Below are 25,728 nucleotides of genomic sequence, written 5' to 3'. Positions count from 1 at the left end.
ACTTCCCATTACTTTAGGATAAATTCCAAACTCTACCGCATGGTTTACAATACCTTTCCTAATGTAGTCTCTATTTTCCCAGTCTTATCTGTGAACACTTTTCTTTTTATCTAATCTTTAACTTTACTGAATTATTTTCAGTTACTCAAAGACAAGTTCTCTCTCACCTCCAAGTATTTGCATTGGGATTCTCTCTGCCTGAAATACTTTCTTCCACATTTTCTATCCGGCCAACTCCTAACCATTCTTCACGTTTCAGCAAGAAGTCTTTCCTGAAACCCCAGACTGGGTGGAGTCCCCACTCTGTGCTTCTAGAACATTTATGGCATGCATTTAAAGTGGTCTGTTTGCCTGGCTGCGTCTCTCCTTAAGCTCCATGAGGAGAATCTGTTTCATTCACTTCTCTATCCCCTGTGCCTGGGCCTGAAACATGGCAGATACTTAGTAAATATTGAATAAATGAGAGAAAAGCAGCACCAGGATGAAAATGGAAGCATATTTACCTGGCATCACAAGCCTAGATTGTACTACTGAGCAAGAGTAATCTTCACAGTCACATTTGCATTCCTGCTGCATTCCAGGCACCATTCAAAGCAATTTCCATACATGTGCTTTTCCCAACAACCCAAAGTAGATGAGGATTTTGATGCCTAGATAAATAAGGCAACTTGCCAAAGGTAAGACATTTATTAATTTGATGCTTTTTCCTCTTTGGTAGGGGAGATGTGAGTGTTTACTATGTCTAACAAAATACATTACTAATCATATTTGCATAACAGTACCACTAACGTGATTATGACAGACTTCAAGTTTGAGGTTTCAGGTTCTCTAAAACAAGTTTTAAAAATCTTTAAATTAGAAAATATCATTTTATTTTAAATAACCATGCACCCTTTTTTATGAGAAAAGTGTTAAATAAAATTATTTTTCCGGAACTTGGCCAACATTATATAAATAATGTAAAATTTCAATGAGACTATCCTCCTTTATTCAAAATAGTTTCAAAGCCTTCTCAAGAAAGACAGATGGTGTTTTTATCATCTACAGTAATATGAAGGATACCAAAGTCAGTTGAGGTGAGGCAAAGTACCAAGTTTCATAGAGCCAGGCCATTAATTTAAGATGCATAAAGAAATTTGTTCAGAATTGGAAATCTTTACAGAATCCCAAAAAACCCACAACATATTTAGCCATCCAAATCGTATCTCACAAGCTGCTCAGTGCATTTCTATTTTTCTGCAAGAGATTAGTCAATATTTTGGTAATCAGATTTTGAACAGGCAGTTTGAAGCTCTGCTTTTCACAGAGAAGGTGATCAGCATATATGTTGATGGTGTGCTTTTAAATGGCAACACTTTCAGCTTCATCCTGAAGGAGCTATAAGCCAGTTGATTAACTTTGTGCAAAAATTAATCCATGGCAATAAGCACTGGAAGGCGTTATATAAAACTTAAACCAGTGAATGTATTTACAGCGGTGAGATTTTTCCACCTTAATTTTGTGGAGATGCTGTATGTGCCATAGACAAAAGTCACGGAGAGATACGAGGTCTGTCTAGCAACTTGTGCTGGTGGCATGCTCAAGCATCTGGCTCTTGTCTACCTGAACTCTTAGAAAGCAGCCTTGTCACCCTGTGGCTGCTCCCTGCAGGTTATGATGTCTATTTTGGCTCAAGACCTGTGACACCAGTTAATAAGCTTTATTCCATCCCAAAGCACAAAGCTAACTGTACTGCTTTGATTAACCCAAGCTCTGTAAAAACACTGTGCTCAGAAGCACATGGTTGTGCTTCCAGTGGAGCCCAGGGAGAGAAATAGGGATGCTGGGGGATGTGTTCTCCCCTCCCCTCACTGTGGGTGTCACACTGCTGGGGAAGAAATAAGGGAACAGCTGGAGCGAGGCAGGGCCTTGGCAGCAGAGCATGGTGTCAGAACCCAATTTGGCAAAGCAGAAAGTCGTTGGTAGTTACATCAGGAGTGCCAGGTTCTTTCCAGCTGCCAAGAGAGAATGGCTGTGGGTGGGTGGGTAAAACAAAGAGGCAAAGGGAACAACGCAAGCCCATTTCCAAGGAGGGGTGGGAAATAAGCGATGGAGAAGCTGCCCTCAGAGATGTGACATGCTAGTGGTTACTCTGTGTGGGGGAGGGAGGCAGTTGTCACAATCTGTATTAAGTGAATTACAGATAAGGTAAGGTTGCCATGCTTGAGGAACTGTGTACTTGACACTCAGGGATAAACTTCTAATGAAGACAAGGTGGACTTTGTTCATGGGTGACTCCACACAGGAGGTTTAGAAACTACCACAGGGCTCCTAGCATCTCTATGACAGAACAGTCTTGGCACAAAAAAGCAACCCATTAGAACTGCAAGGCTCTTGTGTGACTTCCGAGCCAGAAGAGGGCCCCTTGAGTTTCAGAGAAACATGTTGGTAGAACTCCAGGGATCCACCAGGCTTGCCAAAGCAAATTAAGTAGTCCCATGTGCCACATATGATCCCTTGAAAATATTATGTCTAAATATGAATGAGTGATCTCCTGGTAGGAGGAATGAAATATTAGTATTTAGTATATTGACTCCTTATCTTTAGTTCACTTCTTACAGACCCTCCATGTAGAACTGCCACTGAGTGTCACATCTCTGCAGGCATCTTCCTCGTTGCTTTTTTTCCAGTACTCCTTGGTAATGGGCACTGTTTGATCCTTTTGCCTTTTTGTTCTACCCACCCACTTGCAGTCTTTTCTTTACTTTTTATTTGGCTGCCCAATGACAAGCAGTGGGTCCAAAAGACACCAGCTACAAAGCCTTGAAATGAATGTTTATCTCAATTTTATTTTACTAATCCTACCTTATTCTGCTGTCCACATCACTGTGATACATACAATATTAAATTATATAGCTCTTTTCCATATTCTGCCCTGTAATTGTTATCTATTTTTTTATCTCTCAATTTAATCTCTACTTAAGCAGAAAATAAAAATTCCTTAAAGATGGGGATGCATCTTTTATTATTTGCTATTCTATCTAATTCATGAAGGGTGAATTGTGGACAATACAGTTACAGAGTTAATACCAAGTGTTTTTATTTCTTCACTCAGTGCTTTCACAGGGCATGTACAATTAGACCTTTAAAATTTATGAGACCTTTATGATCTATGAGATGATTCTCTATGTGTTTTTGATTGTGAATCTATCTTGAACAAGTTGTTTGACCTCTTTCAACATAATTTTATTAACATAATTTCCAGATCTAGATTTTTTGATATAAAAATAAAACCAACCCACCCCCAAATCACTACTCTATGTTTTTTTTTCTAAAATCTCTGGAAAAACAACAAAATATATTTGAATGAACAGTATTGATGTCATTAAATTTGAAAATAACTCCAAATGACTTTTTAGATGTAGAGTGTGCTCATCTTTGAAAACAATTCAGGAAGCTCTACTCGCATCTCTTCACATTGGTGGAATTGAATTTGTGCACTTTGCAGAAAGCACTTTGTTCTAAATTGAAGACTGTAGTTGGGATCAAATTAAATTATGTACGTGAAAGTGCCCTGTTAATTGGTCTATAAATATATGTCATTAGTATGAGTAATGATGATGGTCTTCATGGAACAGCCAAAATAAATTATGTAGTGAGGAGCTGGGACCTCCCTGGGTATGGCTGAAACTCATGAGATAACTAGACAACTAGGTGCCCCCAATCTAGTGCTTCTGAAACTTTAATGTGCATAGGAATCACCTGGAGAAATTGTTAAAATGCTGCGTCTGCTTCAAAAGCCTGGGATCAGGCCTGAGTGTCTTAATTTCTAACAAGCTTCCAGGTGATGCCAGCCCTCCTGATCCACGGGAAACCCTTTGAGCAGCAAGGTGCTAAGCCTTCACAAAAGTTGCTGGTTAGGAAGAAAAAATAAAAAGAAAAGAGGATAAAGCCAAGGGCTGTATTCTTCGAAGTGCAGGCCATTGATAATGGGCTCATATTATAAAACTTTGGTACCTTGCACCCCTAACACCCCCCCCCACACACACACACCTAGAAGTACCTGAACAATTCCAAGCAAGTTTGAGGTGGGAGGAGGAGGTGGATGGGATGTAAGAAAATAAGCAGTCTAGGATCCTTTTAAGGATGTTTTTTTATCCCAATCCCCCTAAAAGCTTTTTTAAAAAAACGATATTTCTGCTAAAATATTTTAAATTGACATTTAAAATTTTCTTATAAATTTAAATAGCAGCCAAGGATGTTTATGGCATACTGCAAATATCTATATCTTAAAATACAGCTATTGTATCACGCTTCAATGGAAATGTAAGATCCACCGTGATTTGATCCCATCATTATCCCTTTAAAACATTAATAAACAAGCTTCTCTCTAACAGTAATTTCATGTTGTTTTTTTTCTCTTTCAACTTCCTTTCTATTTCACTTCTCTATAGATTTTTATCCTAATCTAATAGGATTTTATGTTGAAAGTCTTTTCTTGGCTATCTTATCATCCTTCTTCACATCAAATATATATCCTATGACCATATATGTAAAACATTTTGTTTTGGATTGGCTTATCATTATAAACACAAGTAACATTTGATTAGAACAGCATTAATTATGAATTTTGATACACAATTATTATGTGACTATTAGTTGGCACAAATATCCCAAATAATACACAGAGGAGGCATAGAGCAAACTTATTGGGAAGTCTCATATCTAAGAGCCAGCAGAAGAACATACAGGATCTCTCAAGCTCTCATCCAGCAATGAGAGGTATTTAGGCCTAGGAGCTCACCCAAGGCATTGGGAGTGGGCAGGGAGTATTTATTCGACTAGGTAACAATAGGGGCTTCCTACAGGCAGGATAACTTTCTTAGAAAAATGAAGACGTTGGAGCCTAGGCTGGCATCAGCTAGAAGCCTCACCCCTGTATTTTTGAGCTGGCTCATTGCTGGCCTGCCTAATGTGTAGGGAGAGGGAGACACTAAGGTTTTTTGTTTCTTGTCACCTAAAAAGGAAACATCTTTGGAAATATATCCTTTAATGAGATGGATGGGGGAGGATGTATCATGGTGCCTTGATTAAAGAAAATATTTAAAGGATTATTTCTGAATTTGGCGATGTATAATATTAAGATTAAGAATAGGTAAGAGATAAAAAAAAGAATAGGTAAGAGATAAGTCTTTCTTGTTAAAATGGGAGGAAATTTGGAAAGAGGATTATGAAAAGAGACCCCTGACATATTACCAAGTGAAAGAAGCCAATTTGAAAAGGCTACATGCTGTATTATTGGCAAAACTGTGAAGCCAGTAAAAAGATCAGTGACTGCCAGGGCTTCGTGGGGGAGGGAGAGATGAACAGGCAGAGCAGGGGACTTTTAGGGCAATGAAACTACTCTGTAGGATACCATAATGGTGGATACATGTCATTATACATTTGTTAAAACCCATAGAATGTACATCACCAAGAGTGAACTCTGATGTAAACTATGGACTTTGGGTGATTATGACGTAGGTCAGTGTAGGTTCATCGACTATAACAAATGGAGCACTCTGGTGGAAGAGGCTGATAGTTGGGGAGGCTGTGTGTTGTAGGGATGGAGGGTATATGGGAACTCTGTACTTTCTACTCAATTTTGTTGTATACCTAAAACTCTTCTAAAAATAAAGTCCAATAAAAAAAAGAGAGACCTCTGATGACTGGCAGATGATTTTAGGAAAAGTACATGGAAGTTGAACATTTGGACGTAGCCGTAAAACTAACCATGCTCGTATGCTCTTTGGAAAGTCTTCATATACCTTCAGTTGTATCTGAAACCTAGTTTGAAGACTTCTGGTCTAAGGTTATGGGAGAGTGAATAGACAAGAAAAATGTAGGAAAGATGGGTTATTCATTGGGGGGGGGAATTGGTTTTGGGAAAACAAGGTAGTCATATGGAAAAAAGAATAAGGGTGGAATCTGCCTTAGACCTCATCAACAATCAAATTCTGAATGTATCAAAATTTTGAACATTAAAAAAACCCTATAAATGTAATAGTAGAAACATGATCTGGAGAGTGACAGATGTGATTAGTGAGGTAGGCAATGAAACAAACAGCTGGTTTGTGTAATTACAAGAGGGCCCACAGATCAGCACTGTCATTGGTGTTAATATCCTGACTTGTGAAATATTAGTAAGAATAATACTTAACTTTTATTGAGCACTTACAATGTTCTGGGCAATGTTCTAAGCTCTTTCCGTGTATTAATCCATTTAATATTCACAACAACCCAGTGTTGAGGCCTCCATTTTTCAGATGAGGCAGTTGAGTCACAGAAAATTGAAGTCACATGCGGGTTGGGATGGAAGCCAGGATTTATTCATTCAAACAGCCTGGCTCCACAGCCCAGGGATTTAATCACCATACTCTGCTATGAAGCAGTGCTTATTTCTTTATATATATTTTTTTAAATGTTAGATATACAGACTAATAAGTACTAAATTTTACAAGTTTTATCTATAGTGCTAAGTTTAAACAATTTGTGCATTTACTTTCCTTTAGAAAAGCTTTAGACAAAGACTGCTTTTCATTTAATAGTTCACTGAAAAAATATAGAATTATTTTATCCCTAATATATTTCACTAACTGAAGAGTATAATTTCCACATCTTTGCAGGCTTACTTCACAATTTAATTCATGGTATTTTAAAAAATCGCACTGTGTACAATAGTTTTAGAAACATATTGTTATTATGCATGAATTATTTTACAAACATGATTATCAGTAGTTTATCATGGAGTGATGGGCAAACAATTGCCCTTTAAATTAATTTTCTGCTTGTGTTGAAGTTGAGAGCAAATGTTGTCACATTATTTCTTTGGCAGAGTAAATGCGCAAACCTTGTTAGAAAAGCATGAATACCAAACAGCTCTAGCTTTTTAATACTGTCGTGAAATGATTATTGTGTCATTACAAAAGATATAAAATAATGGATTGTCAAGTGCTTGATAACAAAAATGCTCAATACTCTCTAGTATTAAATAATCTTTAAGATGAGACCAATTTTTGTTCAAAATTAGATGAAAACTAGTAAAGCCATTTTCTTATGGTGGTGGGATGTAGAAAACTTTATTTTTAAGCCTGTACAATGGAGGGTTTTTGTTGTTGTTGTTTTTGTTTGATTTTTAAGTTTTTATTTTAATTCCAGTTAGTTAACATATGGTGTTATGTTAGTTTCAGGTATACAATGTAGTGATTCAACAATTCCATATATCACTCAGTGCTCATTATAAGTGCACTCCTTAATCCCCATCAGCTATTTCATCCATACCCCCACCAACTTCCCCTACCCTCTGGTAACTATCGGTGTGTTCTCTATAGTTAAGTGTCTGTTTCTTGGTTTGTCTTCCTCTCTTTTCCCCCCTTTGTTCATCTGTTTTGTTTCTTTAATTCCACATATGAGTGAAATCATATGGTATTTGTCTTCCTCTGATTGACTTATTTTACTCTCTAGATCCATCTATGTCATTTTGCAAATGGCAAGATTTCATTATTTTTATGGCTGAATAATATTCCATTATACACACACACACACACATACCACTTCTTTATCCATTCATCAATCAATGGACACTTGGACTGCTTCCGTATTTTGGCTATTGTAATAATGCTGCTATAATCATAGGGGTGCATGTATTCTTTGAGTTAGTGGTTTTGTATTTTGGGGGTAAATACTTAGTAGCACAATTGCTGAGTCATAGGCTAGTTCTAGCTAACTTTCTGAGGAGCCTCCATACTGTTTTCCAGATTGGCTTCACCAGTTTGCATTCCCACCAACAGTACAAGAGGGTTCCCCTTTCTCCACATCCTTGCCAACATCTGTTGTTTCCTGAGTTGTTGATTTTAGCCACAATGGAGTTTTATTTATTCTAATCTAAAAGAGAATACAAACAGTGCATACAGTTATACTGCGCATGAAGTCCTGTCCTCAGGAGCCTACCTAGGAAGTCTTATTAGTACAACCTTTCTCTCATACTCTTTCTTACTTGGAAATGATTAGGGCTCGATCAGTGAAGTTGAAGAATTATGTGTAGTACTCAGGGGGAGAATATCTTCTTGGCAGGTTGTAGAATACCTTATCGGCGGGGTTGATTTTATTTAAAACAGAATTTGATAACCTACTGGTAGGAGCTAGCTCAGGTTGGTGCTCAGGTTTCCTGCATAACAAAGAAAGCAAAGGAAAGAAAATAATAACTTTTTTGGGGAAGACTGTTGAAAGGAGAGAGCACCTGGAGTTGCTCAAACAGCCAACCAGGGCCTTTGGGAGAAACAGAGCTGTCTAATGGATATTTGTTTGCTCTGTGGTCTAAATTCTCCCTTGAGTCTCCCTTCAATAAATTCTGTGTTGTTCAGTCATGCTTTGGGGAGTGATTTTGTCTTTTAGAGGAGCCCATGTTGTGCTGAGTCCTGCTTATGGTTTGCACATAGTGAAAAAAGTGGTTGCTTTTGGGAGCAGCTGATATGTAGGTTACACATGAATAACTGCTTACTAAAAGGAAAAATGTCATGACTGGGGTGAGCAATGGTTAACTAACCTCTTCTGTTAATGTGTCAGAGGTCCCTCTGGGAATAAATTGCTTTCCTTTCGAGAAAGAAGGCGCACTGGGTTCCAAGCCTACCCTGTCGTCGTGGCAGCTGGGAGCACTTCACACAGATACTCTCACTCTTCCACCACCCCTGGTTTTGGCAGGAAAAATGATAAGTCATTTGAATTTTGGAAATAGAAGGGACATGGAGATAATTATGTTCAATCCCCTAAGTTAGGGAACAGAGCGTAGAGAAGTTAAAGACATGCCTAATGTTATGGCTCATGCTAGCAGGGGATGGTGAGAATCCAGGCTTCTGAAGTTTCCAACCAGTGTTCTTTCCACAACACCAGAAACTCTGAAGAAATCTGGAGAAGAAGGAGGAAAAATCAAATATAGCTAAGGCATCAGCAAAATGATGAAACTGATATATGGCTGTTTTCCTCTTGCGATAGACTTTTTTATCATCTGACAAAATACACAAGATAGAAGAAAACACGAAGAGCCAAAAAATATGTAGGTAGCAGGTGCTCAGTTTTGTGTATTGAGTTGTGTGTTCATCTTTTCTCATAGGTGAGAAATGGTTCCACCACCAGCTGGAGTGGGTGGAGAAAGAAAATTCTTGGTGGTGTAAGTTTCAATCATAGCCCACCAGCTTAGCCATACAACACATGAAGAGATCATGATTATGAAGGGCCACACAGAAGAGCCAGGTGTGCAACAGCCTACAAAGAATATGCATTTTCTTCAGATGTCACAAAGCTTCGTTTTCATTACTGAGTAATTGCTGTAATAACATCACTCAGTTCAACCAACATTATCTGCAATGGAACAAAAGGAAACCTCAAGACAGTATTAGTATTCTAATACTGCTAATTCACAAACACCCTCAACATTCTGTTTATCCTATGCTTCCCAGGTCACAGAAAATAACAGGACAATCTCTTTATTGCTGAGTTTATACCTTTTGAATTCCTGAAAAATGCTTTAAAGGTTATTAAGTCTGTGGTGCCGTTCATCTTGTTGTTTAGATGCCCAGATCCATTAAGCTAAAAAAAAAAAAGCCAAAAAAGAGACTTTGTCTCTCCCAAGCCAGCAGACTCTAGTCCGAAGTAATGATTTCATTGGGGAGGGTGAGAAGGTTCCTTGGACGGATTCACAGTGGCTTCCAGACAGCTGATAAAAAAACCAGAGGGAGGCTTGGGTGGGCAGTCATTGTTGGCTGTTTGTGGTGGGGATTACAAAAGGAATATCCTGATATGTTTTCAAGTGGAGGCCTTAGAATCTCTCTCTCTCACCAAGAGTTTCTGTTTATGTCCTAGTCAGTATTTATGACAACAGGCCTTCTGATATGGCATAGTTCAGAGTCAGTAATACCAAACCAATACCTTAACCACTGTGGAATTGGTCTCTCTAAATACAGAAAATCCCAAGGAGAAATAATTTTCATATATATTAAATATTTAGCATGTGGCTTTCTGCATTTAGCATACTTACACTCTACAGAAATAGTTTCAGGGGGTATATATGTATGTCTTCTTATAACCAATAACCAAAGTAGATTATTTTAATGATTTAGATCATATGGTAAAGCTCCTGTTCTACTCAAAAGATGTCTACAAGAGTAGCATATACGTACGATGAAATATGTATTAGTTACGGATCTCCAGAGAAACAGAACCAGTAGAAGATATGGATAGATAGATAGATAGATAGATAGATAGATAGATAGATAGATAGATGCTAGATAGATACATAGATAGATGCTAGATAGATAAGATAGATAGATACATAGATTATTATTAAAATAAGCAAATAGGGCAATCTACTTAACTCAGTCTATTGATTGAATATTAATCTCATCCAGAAACACCCTCACAGATATACCCAGAATAATGTTTGACCAAATGTCTGGACACCTTTTGATCCAATAAAGTTAACAAATGAACCATTACAGAATACTATTCCGCTTTACAAGGAAGAAAATTCTGATACATGCTATAATAGGGATGAACCTTGAGGACATTATGGTAAGTGAAATAAGCCAGTCACAAAAGAACAAATACTGTATGATTGCACATATATAAGGTACCTAGAGTAGTCAAATTCATGGAGGAAGTAGAATGGTGGTTGCCAGGGACTACATGGGGAGAGGAGGAGGTGGGGAGTTATTGTGGAATGGGTACAGAGTTTCAGTTTTGCAAGATGAAAAAGTTCTGGAGATGGATAGTCATGATGGTTGCACAGCATAATGAATGTGTTTAATACCACTGAACTGTACACTTAAAAATGGTTAACATGATAAATTTTATCTTAAGTGTGTTTTACCACAATTAAAAATAAAAAGAGAAGGGAAGATGATGGATTAGCAAGCACTAGGAATTTGTCTCCCCACCTAAACAACAATTGCATTGGCAGCAGGATCTGTCTGCTACAACTATTTTGGAACTCCAGAGTCTATTGCAGGCTTGCAGTTTCCAGAAGTCTTGGACATAAATTATGGTAACAGAGATTACAGGCTCTGAGTAACAGTGATTGTGAGCTCTGGGTAATGGTGACCACTGACTCTGTCTAATTCTATTTTCCCTTTTGCTTCTATAGTCCAGGGGACTATAATCCTGTGGTTCCTTACCTTCTCCACTTTGCATCTTGTATTCATTCAATAGCTGTCTAACCAATTTCCCTGCTTTGGATACCTACAATGGTTTTGTTTTCTCTTTTGGAAACTGATAATACTTTTATTCAATTAGATTAGATCAATTTATGTCATATGCCCTTCCTAGACCAAAAAGAAAAAAAATTATTGAATTAATTGAATGACTTTTAGACCATTAGGACGCACATCCCCAATACAGTTTCCTCTAAGTCACATGGGGTACACGGGAAAGAGGTAGATACCTGAATAAAGTCAGGATTCTATTAATAAGGAAGAAAGAGGGATGAGGTACTTGGTCAGGCAACCAAAGGTGTTCAGGGTTATCCAGCTAGCAAGAGATGAAGCCAAGATACATGTCCAAGCCATAGGACTCAAGACACTCCCATCACTGTACCGTATAGTATAAGGTAGAGTGTATAGGGCTGGTTACTAGGACCCAAGTCTGTTCATTGCCAGTTTGCCTGTGTATGTCTAGAAGCAGCTTGGATTCCTAGATCTGGGAATATAGGCCCTAGTTGCGGGGGTCACCAGATCTTACAAGCTGGCATTTCACAAGGAGTATGGGTTACAGAAAAATTCTACTTTTTTTCCAATTTCTTTTTCCCTTGTGGCAGTCCAGTTTTAGTCCTATGTATGTGCACATGCATATCTGCAAGCCCACGGCTCTGATTATCATCAGCTCATACAGAAGTTCACAGACCTTCCATTAGAAATGACCGTTTCACCACTGCCATTATTGAGGTTGTGCTAAACAAAAGATATATTGCTCTATAATGCTCAGATTTTTTATTTTGCTACATGACATAGTATTGATCAAGTCTAGAGTCAGCCACCGTCACATTGACTTTTTCTAGTGTTACTGCTAACTTACTGGAAAGAGTCTAAATTAAAGAAATAGTGCTTGGCTGTTAGCACAATCTGTCACTTAATTTTTTTCAATACTGGACAGACTTGGACATCTTCTGTTGTGTTTTAAGATATTCTAAACCAAGGACAGGGTCTAGAATTATTCTTAGTGGTGAATTCTGGGCTTCAAAGGCTACCCACATAGGATGATCTCCCACATACCCCTCAAATAAATTTCTTCCTTAGATTTCCCTCACTCCCTCACTCCCTCCCTCCCTTCCTTCCCACTGGAATTCCTAAACGGTTATGTGAGATTTAAGCAGTTTATCATTTACATTTTACTTATTTCTTGAAAAGTAAGTATTGCAAAACTGCTACAGTCATTCTTTTAGAATGGAGTAGGAAAAGAGGTGAGGGAGTGGAAAGCAAATCCCATTGTCAGGGTCTTACAATAACTGTTGGTTAACTTAATATGACTCCCTGTGGTAGCACAACTCACTTTTCTGCTCACCTACAGCACTAAACATTCCCACAGATGTTCTAATTCTGACCTAGAGGGTAGTAGGGATTATAAAGAATATAATAAGGGGCAATTCCAAGGAAGCCCAGTTTGTATCGCCTAGAACTGAACATGGTGGTACATTTATGTATGGAGAAGAAGCAAGGGATTTGGGGTGTCAGAGGGAGATGGATAGTACGGGCTGGGGTATTTGGGGCCAGTAAGAATTGCCAAGATCACTGGGGTGAGTCAGGCCCTGATTAGTTAGGACAGGGCTTCTTAGGGCCTGGAAACTTCCATAGAGTATGGATCTCATCCTCAGCACGAGTGTGAGTGCTTTACAGGAGATTCCATCTAAGCAGAAGCCATCTACCTGCACACCTGGAAAGGTGTGTTACTTAACAGCCTCATGTTAATAATCATGGTCAACAGCACATTTTGAGGCCAGAGCATGGCATGAAATATTTCTTCCATTTCTTTTGGGTTTATTTCAGACCAAACTGAATTAGCCTTAGAAAGATACCTGAAGATCTGAAAGATCTCTTCCTCTAATCTTCCAGTTTTGTCCTTCCCTTGTCTTGGAGAAACTGCTCCCATCCTGCAGGTACCCCCAACAGGTAAGTCCAGGTAGGTTTCATCCGGGGATGGTGACAGTAGAATTTTACAGTCCTTCCTTTTGTGTTTTCTTAGGTCTTTAGACTCTTTCGAGAAGCACATTTTTAAGACAAATTCTTCTATTGTTAATCACTTCTCATAAATACTTTGATGCTTGTTATGATAAACGATTCATCCCTATCAGAGGTAAGGGTGAGGAGGAACAGAGCAGGCAAAAGGATGAGAACCCTATTTTGATATATACACCATAGCTGTCCATAGGCCAGGACCTGGAGCAGCCCAGGGGCAATATCCAGAGCTTTAAGATTTGTGAGGAGGGGACTGGAGTTGAAACATACATAAAGTCTGACTATGAGTAGTCAACGTGTTAAGTGGAAGCATTTATGGGGTCGACTTTGTGGGCAGTGGTATGGCGTAATGACATAGTCTCTGTCCGTTTTACCAGTTTGTGCACAAGGGCTTTTTTTTAGATGTTAGAACCAGTCAAGCTCTTATCTAAAGTAAGTGTCCTTTCTGCCTTTTAAAATGCTTGGGTTTTCTTTCTATGGATTTCCATTAATATGCATATTTGAGTAGAGAAAGTTTGCATTTTATTTCTATAGAGTCATTTATATAACAGAAACTGAAATTCAGACCTTCTCATGAGGTGTATAAAGATGACCAGAAGCTAAAAAGCACTGGGAGCATCTAAGAAATGTAATAAGTTATGTTTTTGTTGTAGCAACATTATTTTAAATACAAATTCTATTGAGAGTCACTATGAGGATTTATTAGTTAACATTTATAAATCTTTTTAAGCTGCTCAGATAAATGGAAAATTTAAACAGCTATGGTCAGGAAGGCTGAAATGGATTTGAGCTTGGTGACATAAAACTTTCATCTGTTGGCCTCTTTCCTCAACATCTGCAGGTAAACACTCACTCATTTGAAGCTTTGGCCTTGAAGATTTCAAAGGAAGGAGCTGAGATGTAAGTAAGCAGAAGGTATGGGTTTCTTGAAATTTATTTTCTTTAAGTTTGACACTCAAAAGAAAAAAAAATATGGTCATTAATTTGATGGTCATACACAAGCAAGGGGTACTTTCCCCTGTGAGGCAGTGTATCACGGGGTTGAGAGTGAAGGCTTTGGAGCCAAACTCCCTGGGTTCACATCCCAGTTTTGCCACTTGTTAGCTATGTGGCTTTAAGCAGGTCACCTAACCTCTCTGTGTTTCAATTTCCATCCTTTGATAGCTTGGATATCTGGATGGCAATGTGCCAAATGGCATATGGCTTTTCTACCACTTTATTGATTATGAGTGCATAATACATGCAAAGTGTATAAGTAATGCTTTCTCGCTCAGTATTTGCATCTGCAAGCTGGCACTAACCACTATCCCTTGCTACGATAAGATGTACGGTAAAATCAGTGGAAGCTGACAGAATGAAAGAGAGGCAGGAGAGTCATGTCTGGGAAAAGGGCAGGAATGGAGGATGCCACAGAGGCAGGCAACAGGAACCACACCCAGGTCACTCCTGGGACTGATCTGGTTTTCAGAGCTCCTCTGCTACCGGGAATGCATCTGACTTCCAAACATTTCCTCCTGTTCTGTCTGCTCCCAAGCTTCAGAGTCTTGGGAATCAAGGATATTTGGCTGAGTTTCTGGCTTGGCACTTCCTGCCCTTCTTCCTGCACTGTATCAGGAGTGGGTAAAACATATATTTGAACCTCTTGGTTTCCATAATGGGAGGTGGCAGTAGAAGGCAGACGCTTGAATCTGTCCTTCTGTCAAGATTAGATAAAATGGAGAATTCTACCAGTAGGAACATGTGGTGTTTCTGTGTAGTAAAAAAAAAAAAAAAAAAATCACAAATCTCTGCTTTACTTATATAAGACTTCAAATTTTCTTCAGTAGCTCCATGAGCCATGGTGTGGTGGTTAAGTGTTTAACAAATGACTTTCTGGCCCTGATTTGTAGCATTCGTACATTTCCAAGGGCAAACACTCCTACTATGGCCAATTCCAGGTTACCCACATGACATCTGAGCACAGTTGAGAAGAGAGGTACAGCAATATACTATTATATAATATTTCAGCCATACAGCTACAACACATGTACATAACCTGAAGTGCATAGATAATAGTGAAATGTAGTAAAATAATTCGGAAGTATTGAGTTTTGAGTATTTATTACCTTTGTTGTTAACATAATTTATTTAATTGTAAGTTTACATGATTTAATTGTTAATAATAGCTGTATTTTAACAAATGGCTTGCAAAGGTTTAAAAAAAAATTGTGAGCCAGCACACCACTGCCTATGAAATGGATCAATAATGTTTTTGAGAGAGAGATTTCTTACACAATACAATGCTTGGTGAGAGGCCTGGGACCTGAACATTTTATACACCGCATTTTTGTACAATGGGGATCCTCAGTAACAGATTAATAATAGTATCTGAAATTCACCTAACAAAACACATTCTTATTCAACATCCCATTCATTTTTGATCCTCACAACAGACCCAGGGAAAAGGTACACAAGGTATATTATAGGTGAGGGAACTGAGTCAGAGAGCCGAATTGACCACTGACAGGTGGAGTAGAAACTAGATTTGGGTCCTGGAGACTTCCAGTTCACAGCTTTTTCCGTACCATCCTGTTTCTTCGAACCCCTTGCCATCCCTAGAACAGCCATTTAATATGGGCAGACTAGTAAACTGGGATGTGTATGTCAGGATTTATTTATTCCCTGAATTCAGCTCATGGGGCCCTCCTGTCTCTTCACAAATAAACAATGAAATAAAGTTGGAGGCCAACAGAATGGACAATGACAACACATTGCATTAGCAGCTTGGGTGGGCAGACTCCAATATGGCCCCCGGATGTCCTTACCGCTGGTGTTCATGTCCTTGGACTCCTTCACTGAATAAGGCTCTGTGTGTTTACTAATAGGACATCGCAGAAGTGATGGTACACCACTTCTTAAGCTAGCTGTGAAGAGCGCTGCAGTTTCTGCCTTGTTCTCTTGGGTCACTTGCTCTGGGGGAAGAAGCCAGCACAGGGTTGTAAGGACACACAAGCAGCCCACATGGCAAAGAGCTGAGGCCCCCCAGCAGCAGCCAGCACTACTTGTCAGTCATCTAAGTATGCTACCTTCGAAGTGCATCCTCTAGTTCCATTCAAACCTTCAGGTGACTATGGCCTTGCCTGACATCCAGCTGTCACCTCATGAGAAACCCCAGGCCACAATCACCAAGTTAAGTGCTACCAAACTCTTGACTCTGTGAGAGTGTCTCAAACTGTGAGAGAGAACTAATGTTTGTGTTGTCTTAAGTCACTAAGTTTTGGGCAGTGTGTTACACAGCAGTAGATAAACTGGATTTCTTTACCAGCTGCACCATATAGACTGTGGGTGATCTTAATCAAATACGGAGAGGTGTGAGGGACTTAAAGGAGCATTTCAAGTAATTGTTTACTGTTACCGTTTTGTTTTTGCTTTCCACCAAGGAATTTGAAGCAATGTTCTGAAGCTTTGCACAATATAACTTTTGAAATGCATTTTGTTCTTAATGCTTTCTTAAATGACCTGTTGTTGTCCATAGAAAAGAGCACTCTGTACTGAGTGCATCTGCCACTCCGAAGAGCAAGGAGCTTGAACTGGAATTCACTCTGGCACCCTTAAGTCATCTCAGCCCTTTAGACCCCACCTTCACTGGTACCATTAATTCTTTTGGGTTTCTGGGCCATGGCATCTTTTCCCTGTAAGAAAACCAGGACAGGGGAAAATAAAGAAATTAATTAGGAAAGGAGAGGGCTAGAGACCCATTGGATGTTGGGGGGTGGAGATCTTAAGATCATTTGCAAAACACTAGCCCCAACACCCCTTGGGAGACTGAGCCATGACCCCTTCCCCTGGTGTCCCCGCCCGCAAAATTCGCTCCTAGAAAAATCCGCTCACATCCCCAAGAGCACAGGAGATCTCAGAGAAGCGGGAGGCTCTTGTGCCTGCTGGGAGAGGCGGAGCTGGGATTAACCAGCTCCTTGGCGTGTTTCCTCCGAGCTGGGGGAGGCCGAGCACGGACCGCGGAGTAGGCGCCCAACGTGGGGCGCCCGTAAGCGGGCGGAGGAGACCTGGAGGTGGGAGAGCGGGCTGCAAGCCTTGCCCGGCAGCTGCTATCCGCGCCGAGCGCGCACTGCCATCGAGCGCCGGCGCCTCCAGCATGGAGTGGGAGCTCAACTTTCTGCTCTACCTGGCGCTCTTCTTCTTCCTGCTCTTCTTACTTTTCCTTCTGCTCTTCGTGGTCATCAAGCAGCTGAAGAACTCTGTGGCCAACACGGCCGGGGCGCTCCAGCCCGGGCGTCTCTCCGTGCACCGGGAGCCTTGGGGCTTCTCCCGTGAGCAAGCGGTGTGACCCGTGAGGCGCGGGCACTAGCGGGAGGGCACGGAGCTGCGCGGGCACCGGTCTGGGTCTCAGCCTCGATTCTCTGTCCGCGTGGCCGCCCAGGTTCCAGTGCCAGGCTCGGTTGTAGCGCTGGCAGGTTCGTTCGGGTGTGGAAGGGGTCTGCGGAGGGGCGATTTTCTCTGCCCCTCGGGGAGGTTCTGGGCTCGAAGCACGCTCGGTTGCCAGGCACGGCGGTTTATGGGGTCTGGGCTGGCGCTGTGCTCTTAGGGACTTACCCTCAGCTTTTCCGGGGTGGGGAGAGATGGAGAAAGATGTTCAGCCAGCCGTTGGAGCCGGAATGGCTTTGGGCACCTGCAAGCTCTTCTTCCCAGTCCCACTGCATGTTAGCTTCTACGTAAAGGATGGAAAACTAAATCATTCAAGTAATTCAATCCAACGACTTCCAATCCAAATTTGATTAAAAAAATCGATTGTCAACCTTAATGTCAAATTACTGAGAGAGTGTGGGCTTTGGGACAGGAAGCACGAGAAAACAGTGCGCTCTTGAAGTATGAAAAATACTGCTTTAAATATCTTTGCGCTTTGGTAGACGCTAAACGGGGTTCGTCTGACAGTGCCAGAGAGGATTCAGCTGCCTTTCTTCCCCTTAATCCCTACTCCTCTTGTAGCCACCGACCTCAGAGATGCGTGCAGAGTTGCCACACCAGGTGGGTTTAGAATCTCAAAGGGCGGGAGGGTGAGTGTTAGCGAGTCTTTTGGTAGATGCCTTGGGGCTGATGAAAGGTTGTAGGGCAACAAAAAAAAAGAGAAGAAAAGCTGGAGTGGCAGGTTACATGACTAGACCATTTGCCGGAAGATTGGCAGGCAGCTTTTAACTCCTTCGTAATGAGCCCTAAGCACCCTCCAGGCAATGTCAGTTTGGGGGAATAACAGTTTCATCTTCCAGATGCTTTTTCCTCGATTTATGTCGTCTGGAGTTCTGGAGTGGAGCTGTTGCCCTGGGTTGGTGCGCTGAAGACCACCACTGCAGTCACAGCTGGTAAGGGGCAGCCCTGCACAGAGAGGACCAGGACAACCCCAGTCGCACCTTTCCTGCAAATGGTAAGTGGGGACCACCCTTGATTTCACTTTGTCCCTGGTTGTAGCTGAACTTTGGAAGACCCAGAGCCTAAGAAAGTGAGAGATTAGGACCGAGGAAATGGGTGCAATGAAAGGGGTCTCTCTCTCCCTCTTAGAACCCATGAGCTTTCTACTATAACTGAGGAGCTGAACTGATTCCTAAGTACAAGAATCAGTGTCTATGTAGGGGAGCAGAGACGTTAGAATGGGATGTGAGGAGTGTTTACAATCTTAATAATCATTCTGCTCTTTTGGAAAACAGTGGAGGGGGTCTTGGAGTTGAAATATGGAACGCAGATATAATTTGTCTTCAGTAAGGGAAGATTTGGGTTCAGTCACGTTAAGGTAGAGTAAGCTGTCCATGTCGTGACTGAGTATTGAAAATATTAATTTTAGGTACAAGGACCATATAGAGAGGATAAAAACAAGAAAATACTAAGTTTTGCCTAAGTGGATAATAAGAAAGTGAAGTAGAAGACAATTATTTTGGTAATTCAAGTGAAGGAAAAATACTCTCTTGTAGGTAAATAATTATGGGAAAATTTTTTTGGCTGAGACATTCAGATAATTTCCCACATTTGTAGTTCATTTTTCTAGAACAGACCTGTTTTTAATGAAGTATAGGCATATATATATATATATATATATTTCTCTATATATATAGAAATACATATATAATTCTCTCTATATAAATATATGTAATTCTATGTCTCTATCTATCTATCTATACTTTTCGTTATCAGAGCTATAGTACAACTTGTTTTGAATTTCCAGTTTGAATCCCAGAATCAACTGCAGTGACTCTATCTTGAATTTTGAACAATAATTCTCTAATTGGTTGACACCTCTGCAGTGGCATTTAGTTATCGGGTTGTATGGTTAATGTGGACATTAAAGATGAGTATGGGAGTAGGTAATTAACAATTATAGGTGTTTACAAGGGTGGAAAACAATCACTTCATACTTTATAAATAACCAGAAGGCAAATTATTTTAAACGCCTCCGGGACTTCTTGAGTTTGTAATCCTTTAATCTTCCCAGCAGTGCCACTGGTATCCAGAGGTTTAAACCTGACTCTTCTAGAGAGGAGGCTAGAGAACTCAGGGTGAGTAGTTTGCTGCCATCCCCCTGTGAAGCAAATCTCTGTGTGGTTCTACTGACTCTGCTTCCTGTGAAAGGGTGGTTACTTTCCTATCTTGTGCCGAGTGCCATTTTATATCCTCCTTGTAATCAATTATTGGTTACTAAGTTCCCATTTGTCTAGGCCAAAAAAATGAGTATTTATTCCTGTTATTTAATCTCTACTTGGAACTTGGCCCCAAACTCTGGAAAGTAAGGTGCCTCACATTTGCTCTTAGAACTTGCTGCTTGCTGTTGATCTCCTGCCTTGCCCTTGCTTGGTAGGCACTCTGCTTTTGAAACTTGGACACCCTGTATACAAGCTGCCTTCGTCTATTCGCTTATTCAGTCATTTTTCCAAAACTCAACAAAGACTGATCTCCCAAATTAGAACTACTTTTGAACTCACGTGTTTTGTTTTGTTTTTTTCCTATCGGTATATTCTCGATCTAATGCTCTGACATCTGGCGTAGGTTCCCAGTTTGTACGTGTTGGCTGCTCTACTCTGACCACATTCTGATCCTATCACTAGACCAAGTCTGTTTTTGAGGATGGTATGCATATGGGCTAGATATTAAAACATTTGAAAAGTCAGGAACGTTTAAAGTAACTGCTCATCATACAAGTGTAACTTGATTATTGAAGATTCTTATGTTCTATTTTCAATAAAAGGTTTTTAGTGATCCTTCAGCAATGTTAGAAGCAGAGTTGAATTTCTTACATTATGAGGAAATAGGCTATAATTCAATTATTAGGAAATATTAGTATTTTATTTCAAGTGTTCTTATTTCAGTATTGTCTCTAAATTTCAGTTGTTTGAAATGACTTCAAATCTTATTAGGGTAATCTTGATCGTGTCGCTGATTTCCAAACCTGTAAGTGCAATGAATCAGCGGTTCCACTTGGAAAGAGAACCATTTTCGGTTGAATGAGAATGACGTCACACTCACACCTGCAAAATCTGAAATGTCTAATAAAGTAGATTCCTATGTCTGAACTTCAATTTTAGGGCACAGCTGTAGATGCAGGACTGATGCCATCTGGTGCAGTTCCACAGAAAAAGAGATAAAATTTACCCAGAGTGTGCCATGCACTGGCTTTTCTGGGAATGACAAGGTGCCAGGATTTGTTTTTGGTTCATTTGCAGGGGTGGATACTTGGAACGAGGTGAGTAAAGTACATGCACTATCCCCATTTATAGCTTGACATTTTATATTTCCAATTCTGTTTATAGTTTCAAAATAAGCACAAAAGAGTTAATTTTTTTAAATGGCCCAACATTTAAACATTGTAAATAGTTCAACCATTTAGGATAGTGGGAAATGTTTACTTTTTCTAACGCATACTTACTAATCTAGGGACTTTTAGAATGCTAATGGTACTAATGCAGTACATAGAAAATATGTACAGAGTACTGTACTTTGGTTTTAATTTTTATAGTTACTCTGAGGTAGGTGTGCTTATTTAAGCTAAAACTACAATTAAAATTCTAGTATCGTTAGGAAATCACTGTCAGGTGTCTGTGTCACATACGAGGGAAAGCTAAAAATTGAGTTGCAGATCTTTGAAGTTAATTTTGGGGGGCGGGGTTGAATCAGTGAAATCACTTCTCAACTCTACATTTCTTACTTCGTCCACACAAAATAAGATTATACATTAAATAATGATCTGATTAATTGTCTGAGCAGTAGCACCTTACTCCATAGGAATGTGGGCAATCAGGGCAGACCTGTGCTTAGAACAAGTCAGAACATAATAGGCACTCAGGAAAAACTTCCTGATCAATTAAGCTAAAAATCCTCTTGTTTTCCTTAATAGCAGCTATTTTATGTAGTAAGCCTAATCATTTCTTCCACTGTTGTGCTGTGTAGACGTGGGTAGTTCGAAGTTAAAATTTTTATACTTTTGTTTTATTAGTGTGACTCTATGAAGCTACTTGAACTTTATTGAATATATATGAGTCTTCCGGCAAGTTTTTTACATTAAGACGGAAATCTTGTTTTCCTATTGGGAATCAAGATGGATTGCTATCTCAGTAATAAGAGTAGGAAGTTACTGAACCAAACAGTAGCTTAAACAAAGTAAGGGTTTTTTTCGTTCTCATGTGACAAGGAGGTTAGGGGTAAACTATTGCTGGTGTTGGTTCAGCAGCTCACAGATGTCAGGGTCAAGGTAGCCCCTGAGGTTCCCTTGGCTTTTCCCTTAGGTTCCAAGATGGTTGCTGCAGCTCCCCCAGGAAGATGAAGGAAGCTGAAAGGGAAAACAGGGCACGCCATTTTGATTCTGCTTCCTTTTAAAGAGCTTTCTCAGAAGCCCAGCAACTTTTACTTACATCTCATTGGCCAGACTGTGTCATATCTACGAGGCTGCGTGAGAAATGTAGTTTTTGTAGCTGGACATATGACTGCCTTCAACAAAAAAGCTAAGGAAATCTAAGGAAAAAAGATGATGGTGAACCTTTGGGAAATAAACCAGCAGTCTGTGCCCTGGCTACAAAATACAGTTGTAAAGGAGCATAATGATTGAAACAGATCAAAACTGTAATTCCTTCACAACTGACAGTACTCCAGGCAACACTGCTCTGCCCAGAGAGTGAGCAGAGTGAAGACATCCTAGGTTTTTTCTTGAAACACCTGCCAGAACGGGCTTTTGCAGGCAGCTGATATGCTTGCCCCACATCAGGATTTTCTAGAGGAGGACCCTGGGAACCTGTACACTTCCTTGGAGGACATAATCTATGGAAGTTTGGAATGGGATAAAGAAGGCTCTACCTTGCTGCTTTCCCATCTGCTTTATGTATCTCTAATTTTCCTTACAGATTTTTGGTGGAGTCTAGTTTGTGTTTGATCCCTAGAAAAGGATCATCCCTTTCATACATAGGAAAAGGTAATCTATGTAAAGAAAGGCTACTTACTCCCTTCTCTGACTCCACCACCGATCTAGGAATATCCTGGGAGAAGACTTGCTTCTCAAAGCTGCTTCCATAATCAGCCTACATCCTGCCTAAGCAAAGGAAGAAGAAACACTTCCCACTCCAGGGCTGTCCAAAAGAACTTTCTGTGATGACAGAAATGTTCTATATTTGCACTGTCCAATATGGTAGCCACTAGCCACGTGTGACTAGTGAACACTTGAAATATGGCTAGTGTGACTGAGGAAGTAAATTTTAATTTTATTTAATTTTAAATAATTAAAATGTAAATAGCCATATGTGGCTAGTGGCTCTTGTATTGTACAACGCAGTACACAACTTTTTCTTGTGTTTTCCAACTACCTGAGAGGGGTTTGAGCCAGTCATGTGCTCGGTGTTCCATCATCTTCACTATTCCACCTTGCCATTGAACCTGTGTCCCAGAGAAAAGGAAAAATGGTATCTCGGAAATAAATGCAAGATGTTAACTTGACATCTATACATTGTACTGATTTCTGTATAAATGGAATGATCTCCTGGGAATAGGTCCTGTGATTGATTTTTGTGATAATTGATGGTGGACAAATGGTGGTGGTGCTGGTCCACTTACCATTCCTAGTGAACGTTATGTGTTCCTAGTCAGAGTGAGTCAGCAGGAATTATTTTGTTCTGTTGTGCAATTCATTCTGGTTTATTTTTGTAATAATGTGGCTGCTAAGTGATTATTCCATGTGTGTTTTTCAAAATACTTCGTGGTTTATATTTTTTAAAAGGCTGTGAAATAAAAAAAAATTATATGTAACTCAGTTTTTTGTGTGTGTGAATTATTCTTACCCATAATTTTTAAAGAGTTAATTAGGATGAGGTTAATGGATAGAAGGAAATATTTATTTATTTATTTATAAAGATTTTATTTATTTATTTGAGAGAGAGAACAAAAAAGAGCGGGGGGGGGAGGGGCAGAGGAAGAGGAAGAAGCACACTTCCTGCTGAGTAGGGAGCCTGGTATGACACTCGAACCCAGGACCCTGGGATCATGACCTGAGCCAAATGCAGATGCTTAACTGACTGAGCCACCCAGTAAATAAATAAAAATATTTATTTTTATATCAGATATTTTTTTAAAAGATTTTATTTATTTGACGGAGAGAGAGACAGCCAGCGAGAGAGGTAACACAAGCAGGGGGAGTGGGAGAGGAAGAAGCAGGCTCCTAGCGGAGGAGCCTGATGTGGGGCTCGATCCCATAACGCCAGGATCACGCCCTGAGCCGAAGGCAGACACTTAACGACCGAGCTACCCAGGCTCCCCTATATCCGATTTTTTAATGGGCATGTCTATATGTCAATTAATTTTATGTTTTAAAAATATTAAATAATATTTTCATCATATTCAGAGTTTGAGTAAAATATGAGGGTGGTAATTGTACTCAGGTAATTTTTTCCTCAAGTGTCTGGTTGTTTTTCTATCTTGAACATCACTTGGACCTTGTTTCTCTGTAGTCCCCTGTTTGGAGTTATTTGTCTTTTATTATTGAGTTATAGGAATTCTTGAGGTATTCGAGACACTGCTGATCTATGACATACATGCTTTACAGCAATTTTCTTCTAGTTTGTGGCTAGCCTATTCATTTTCTTAGCAATGTCTTTAAAAGAGGTATTTTTAATTTTGAAGTTAGAGTTATCCACTTTTTTTCTTTTATGTTTATTGCTTTCTGTGTCCTCTCTAAGAGGCTCTTGCCAATCTTTTAGGTCACAAAAATATTGTTCTGTACTTTTTTCTATAGTAGAAGCTTTATAGTTTTAACTTTTACTATGTCTGTTATGCATCTTAAATTAATTTTTATGTGAGATATGAGGTAAGGATAAAGGTTCTTTTTTACCCTGTATATATAAACGTTTTTCTACCCATTTGTTGAAAAGGCTTTTCCCTCTCCATTAGATTGCTTTGGCATCCTCATCAAAAATAAATTGACCATATAAATGTGGGACTATTTCTGGGCTCTCTATTTAGTTCTATAGGGTATTCTCATCCATTACAACACTGTCTTGATTACTGTAGATTTATAGTAAGTCTTGGTATTAACTACAAAATGTTACTGAACCTGAACTTTTTTTTTTAAGATTTTATTTATTTATTTGTCAGACAGAGAGAGAAAGAGCAGGAGTCCAAGGAGGGGGAGTGGGAGGCAGAAGGGGAAGCAGACTCCCCACTGAGCAAGGAGCCCGATGAGGGACTCAATCCCAGGACGCTGGGATCATGACCTGAGTGAAAGGCAGACGCTTAACCAACTGAGCCACCCAGGCATCCCTCGAATCTGAACTTTTATAATAAGCTACTAAAGTCTGGGTTTACACACAAAAAGAGGCTTCAGTAATTTCAGTTGAAAATGGTCAAATTCAATAAGAGAACCCTACCCCAACACAATGCTTCTTTTATTCTCGATTCTAGTTCTACCCACAATCTGGATCTGGATTTAAGGTGGCACTTGGAGAAAATGTATGTCCTTGTGTTTCTACATATCTAGATAACTAGGAAGTATCTTTTTTTCTGTTATTATAGTTGAGGGTAAACTGTACTTTATAAAAGGGACTTTTTGCTGGAAATGTAAAGTGATACAAAACAAAACAAAGCACAGAAGTTAATGTGTTGCTAAAGTCCATCTTTGTTATTAATGTAGAATTAACCGCAGATTGAACTGCCTGGCTCAAGTATTAGGACATCCATTTTGGTGTTTTCCCCTCACCTCACTGGTAATCTGATATTTGAATGTTTGGATATGTGATCATGCTTTTTAGAAATTTAGCTAGGATCGTTTGATTGGCACCAAATTACGTCTCATGCCCCATTTTTACTTGCGTGCAGTTTTCCAGACCTACTACTTCTTGTCCTTTATACATCTCAACTTGGAACTCACTGTAGTCTCGACCCATTGGAGGAAATATGAATGGCCCCTCCATCTCCAACTATGTCATCTCACTCCCTCCTGGGAGCTAACGGTTGTTAACAGTTTGAGGTATATCTTTCA

The 25,728-nt window shown here is 39.7% G+C and overlaps 1 protein-coding gene and 1 non-coding gene across 10 annotated transcripts in view; both read left to right on the top strand.

Moving 5' to 3' along the window:
• The window catches only part of LOC103661845, a 38,589-nt gene extending 15,715 nt beyond the window's left edge, over positions 1-22,874 (top strand). The window contains exons 1-7 of one of the 9 annotated variants that reach the window (XR_005833873.1): positions 10,806-12,944; positions 13,050-13,172; positions 14,080-14,138; positions 18,500-18,654; positions 19,714-19,777; positions 20,801-20,958; positions 21,998-22,874. This is a non-coding gene — a transcript (small integral membrane protein 43). Of the gene's footprint in view, positions 1-10,805; positions 12,945-13,049; positions 13,183-14,079; positions 14,154-18,486; positions 18,655-19,713; positions 19,778-20,800; positions 20,959-21,997 lie in introns of those variants that run through there. The other 8 variants (XR_005833876.1, XR_005833878.1, XR_005833871.1 and 5 more) reach the window with 8 other exon arrangements.
• On the top strand, positions 17,276-17,615 carry SMIM43 (small integral membrane protein 43). Its single transcript, XM_040626281.1, has one exon. It carries the CDS (start codon positions 17,371-17,373, stop codon positions 17,560-17,562), a length of 192 nt encoding a protein of 63 aa, XP_040482215.1. The 5' UTR covers positions 17,276-17,370; the 3' UTR covers positions 17,563-17,615.
• Positions 22,875-25,728: the final 2,854 nt, after the last annotated feature.

Source organism: Ursus maritimus, unplaced genomic scaffold (genome assembly GCF_017311325.1).
Source record: "Ursus maritimus isolate PB19 unplaced genomic scaffold, ASM1731132v1 scaffold_11, whole genome shotgun sequence".
In the NCBI taxonomy this organism is placed as follows: domain Eukaryota; kingdom Metazoa; phylum Chordata; class Mammalia; order Carnivora; family Ursidae; genus Ursus; species Ursus maritimus.
Note: the sequence above shows the minus strand (reverse complement) of the source record. Positions and strands in the feature narration are given on the sequence as shown.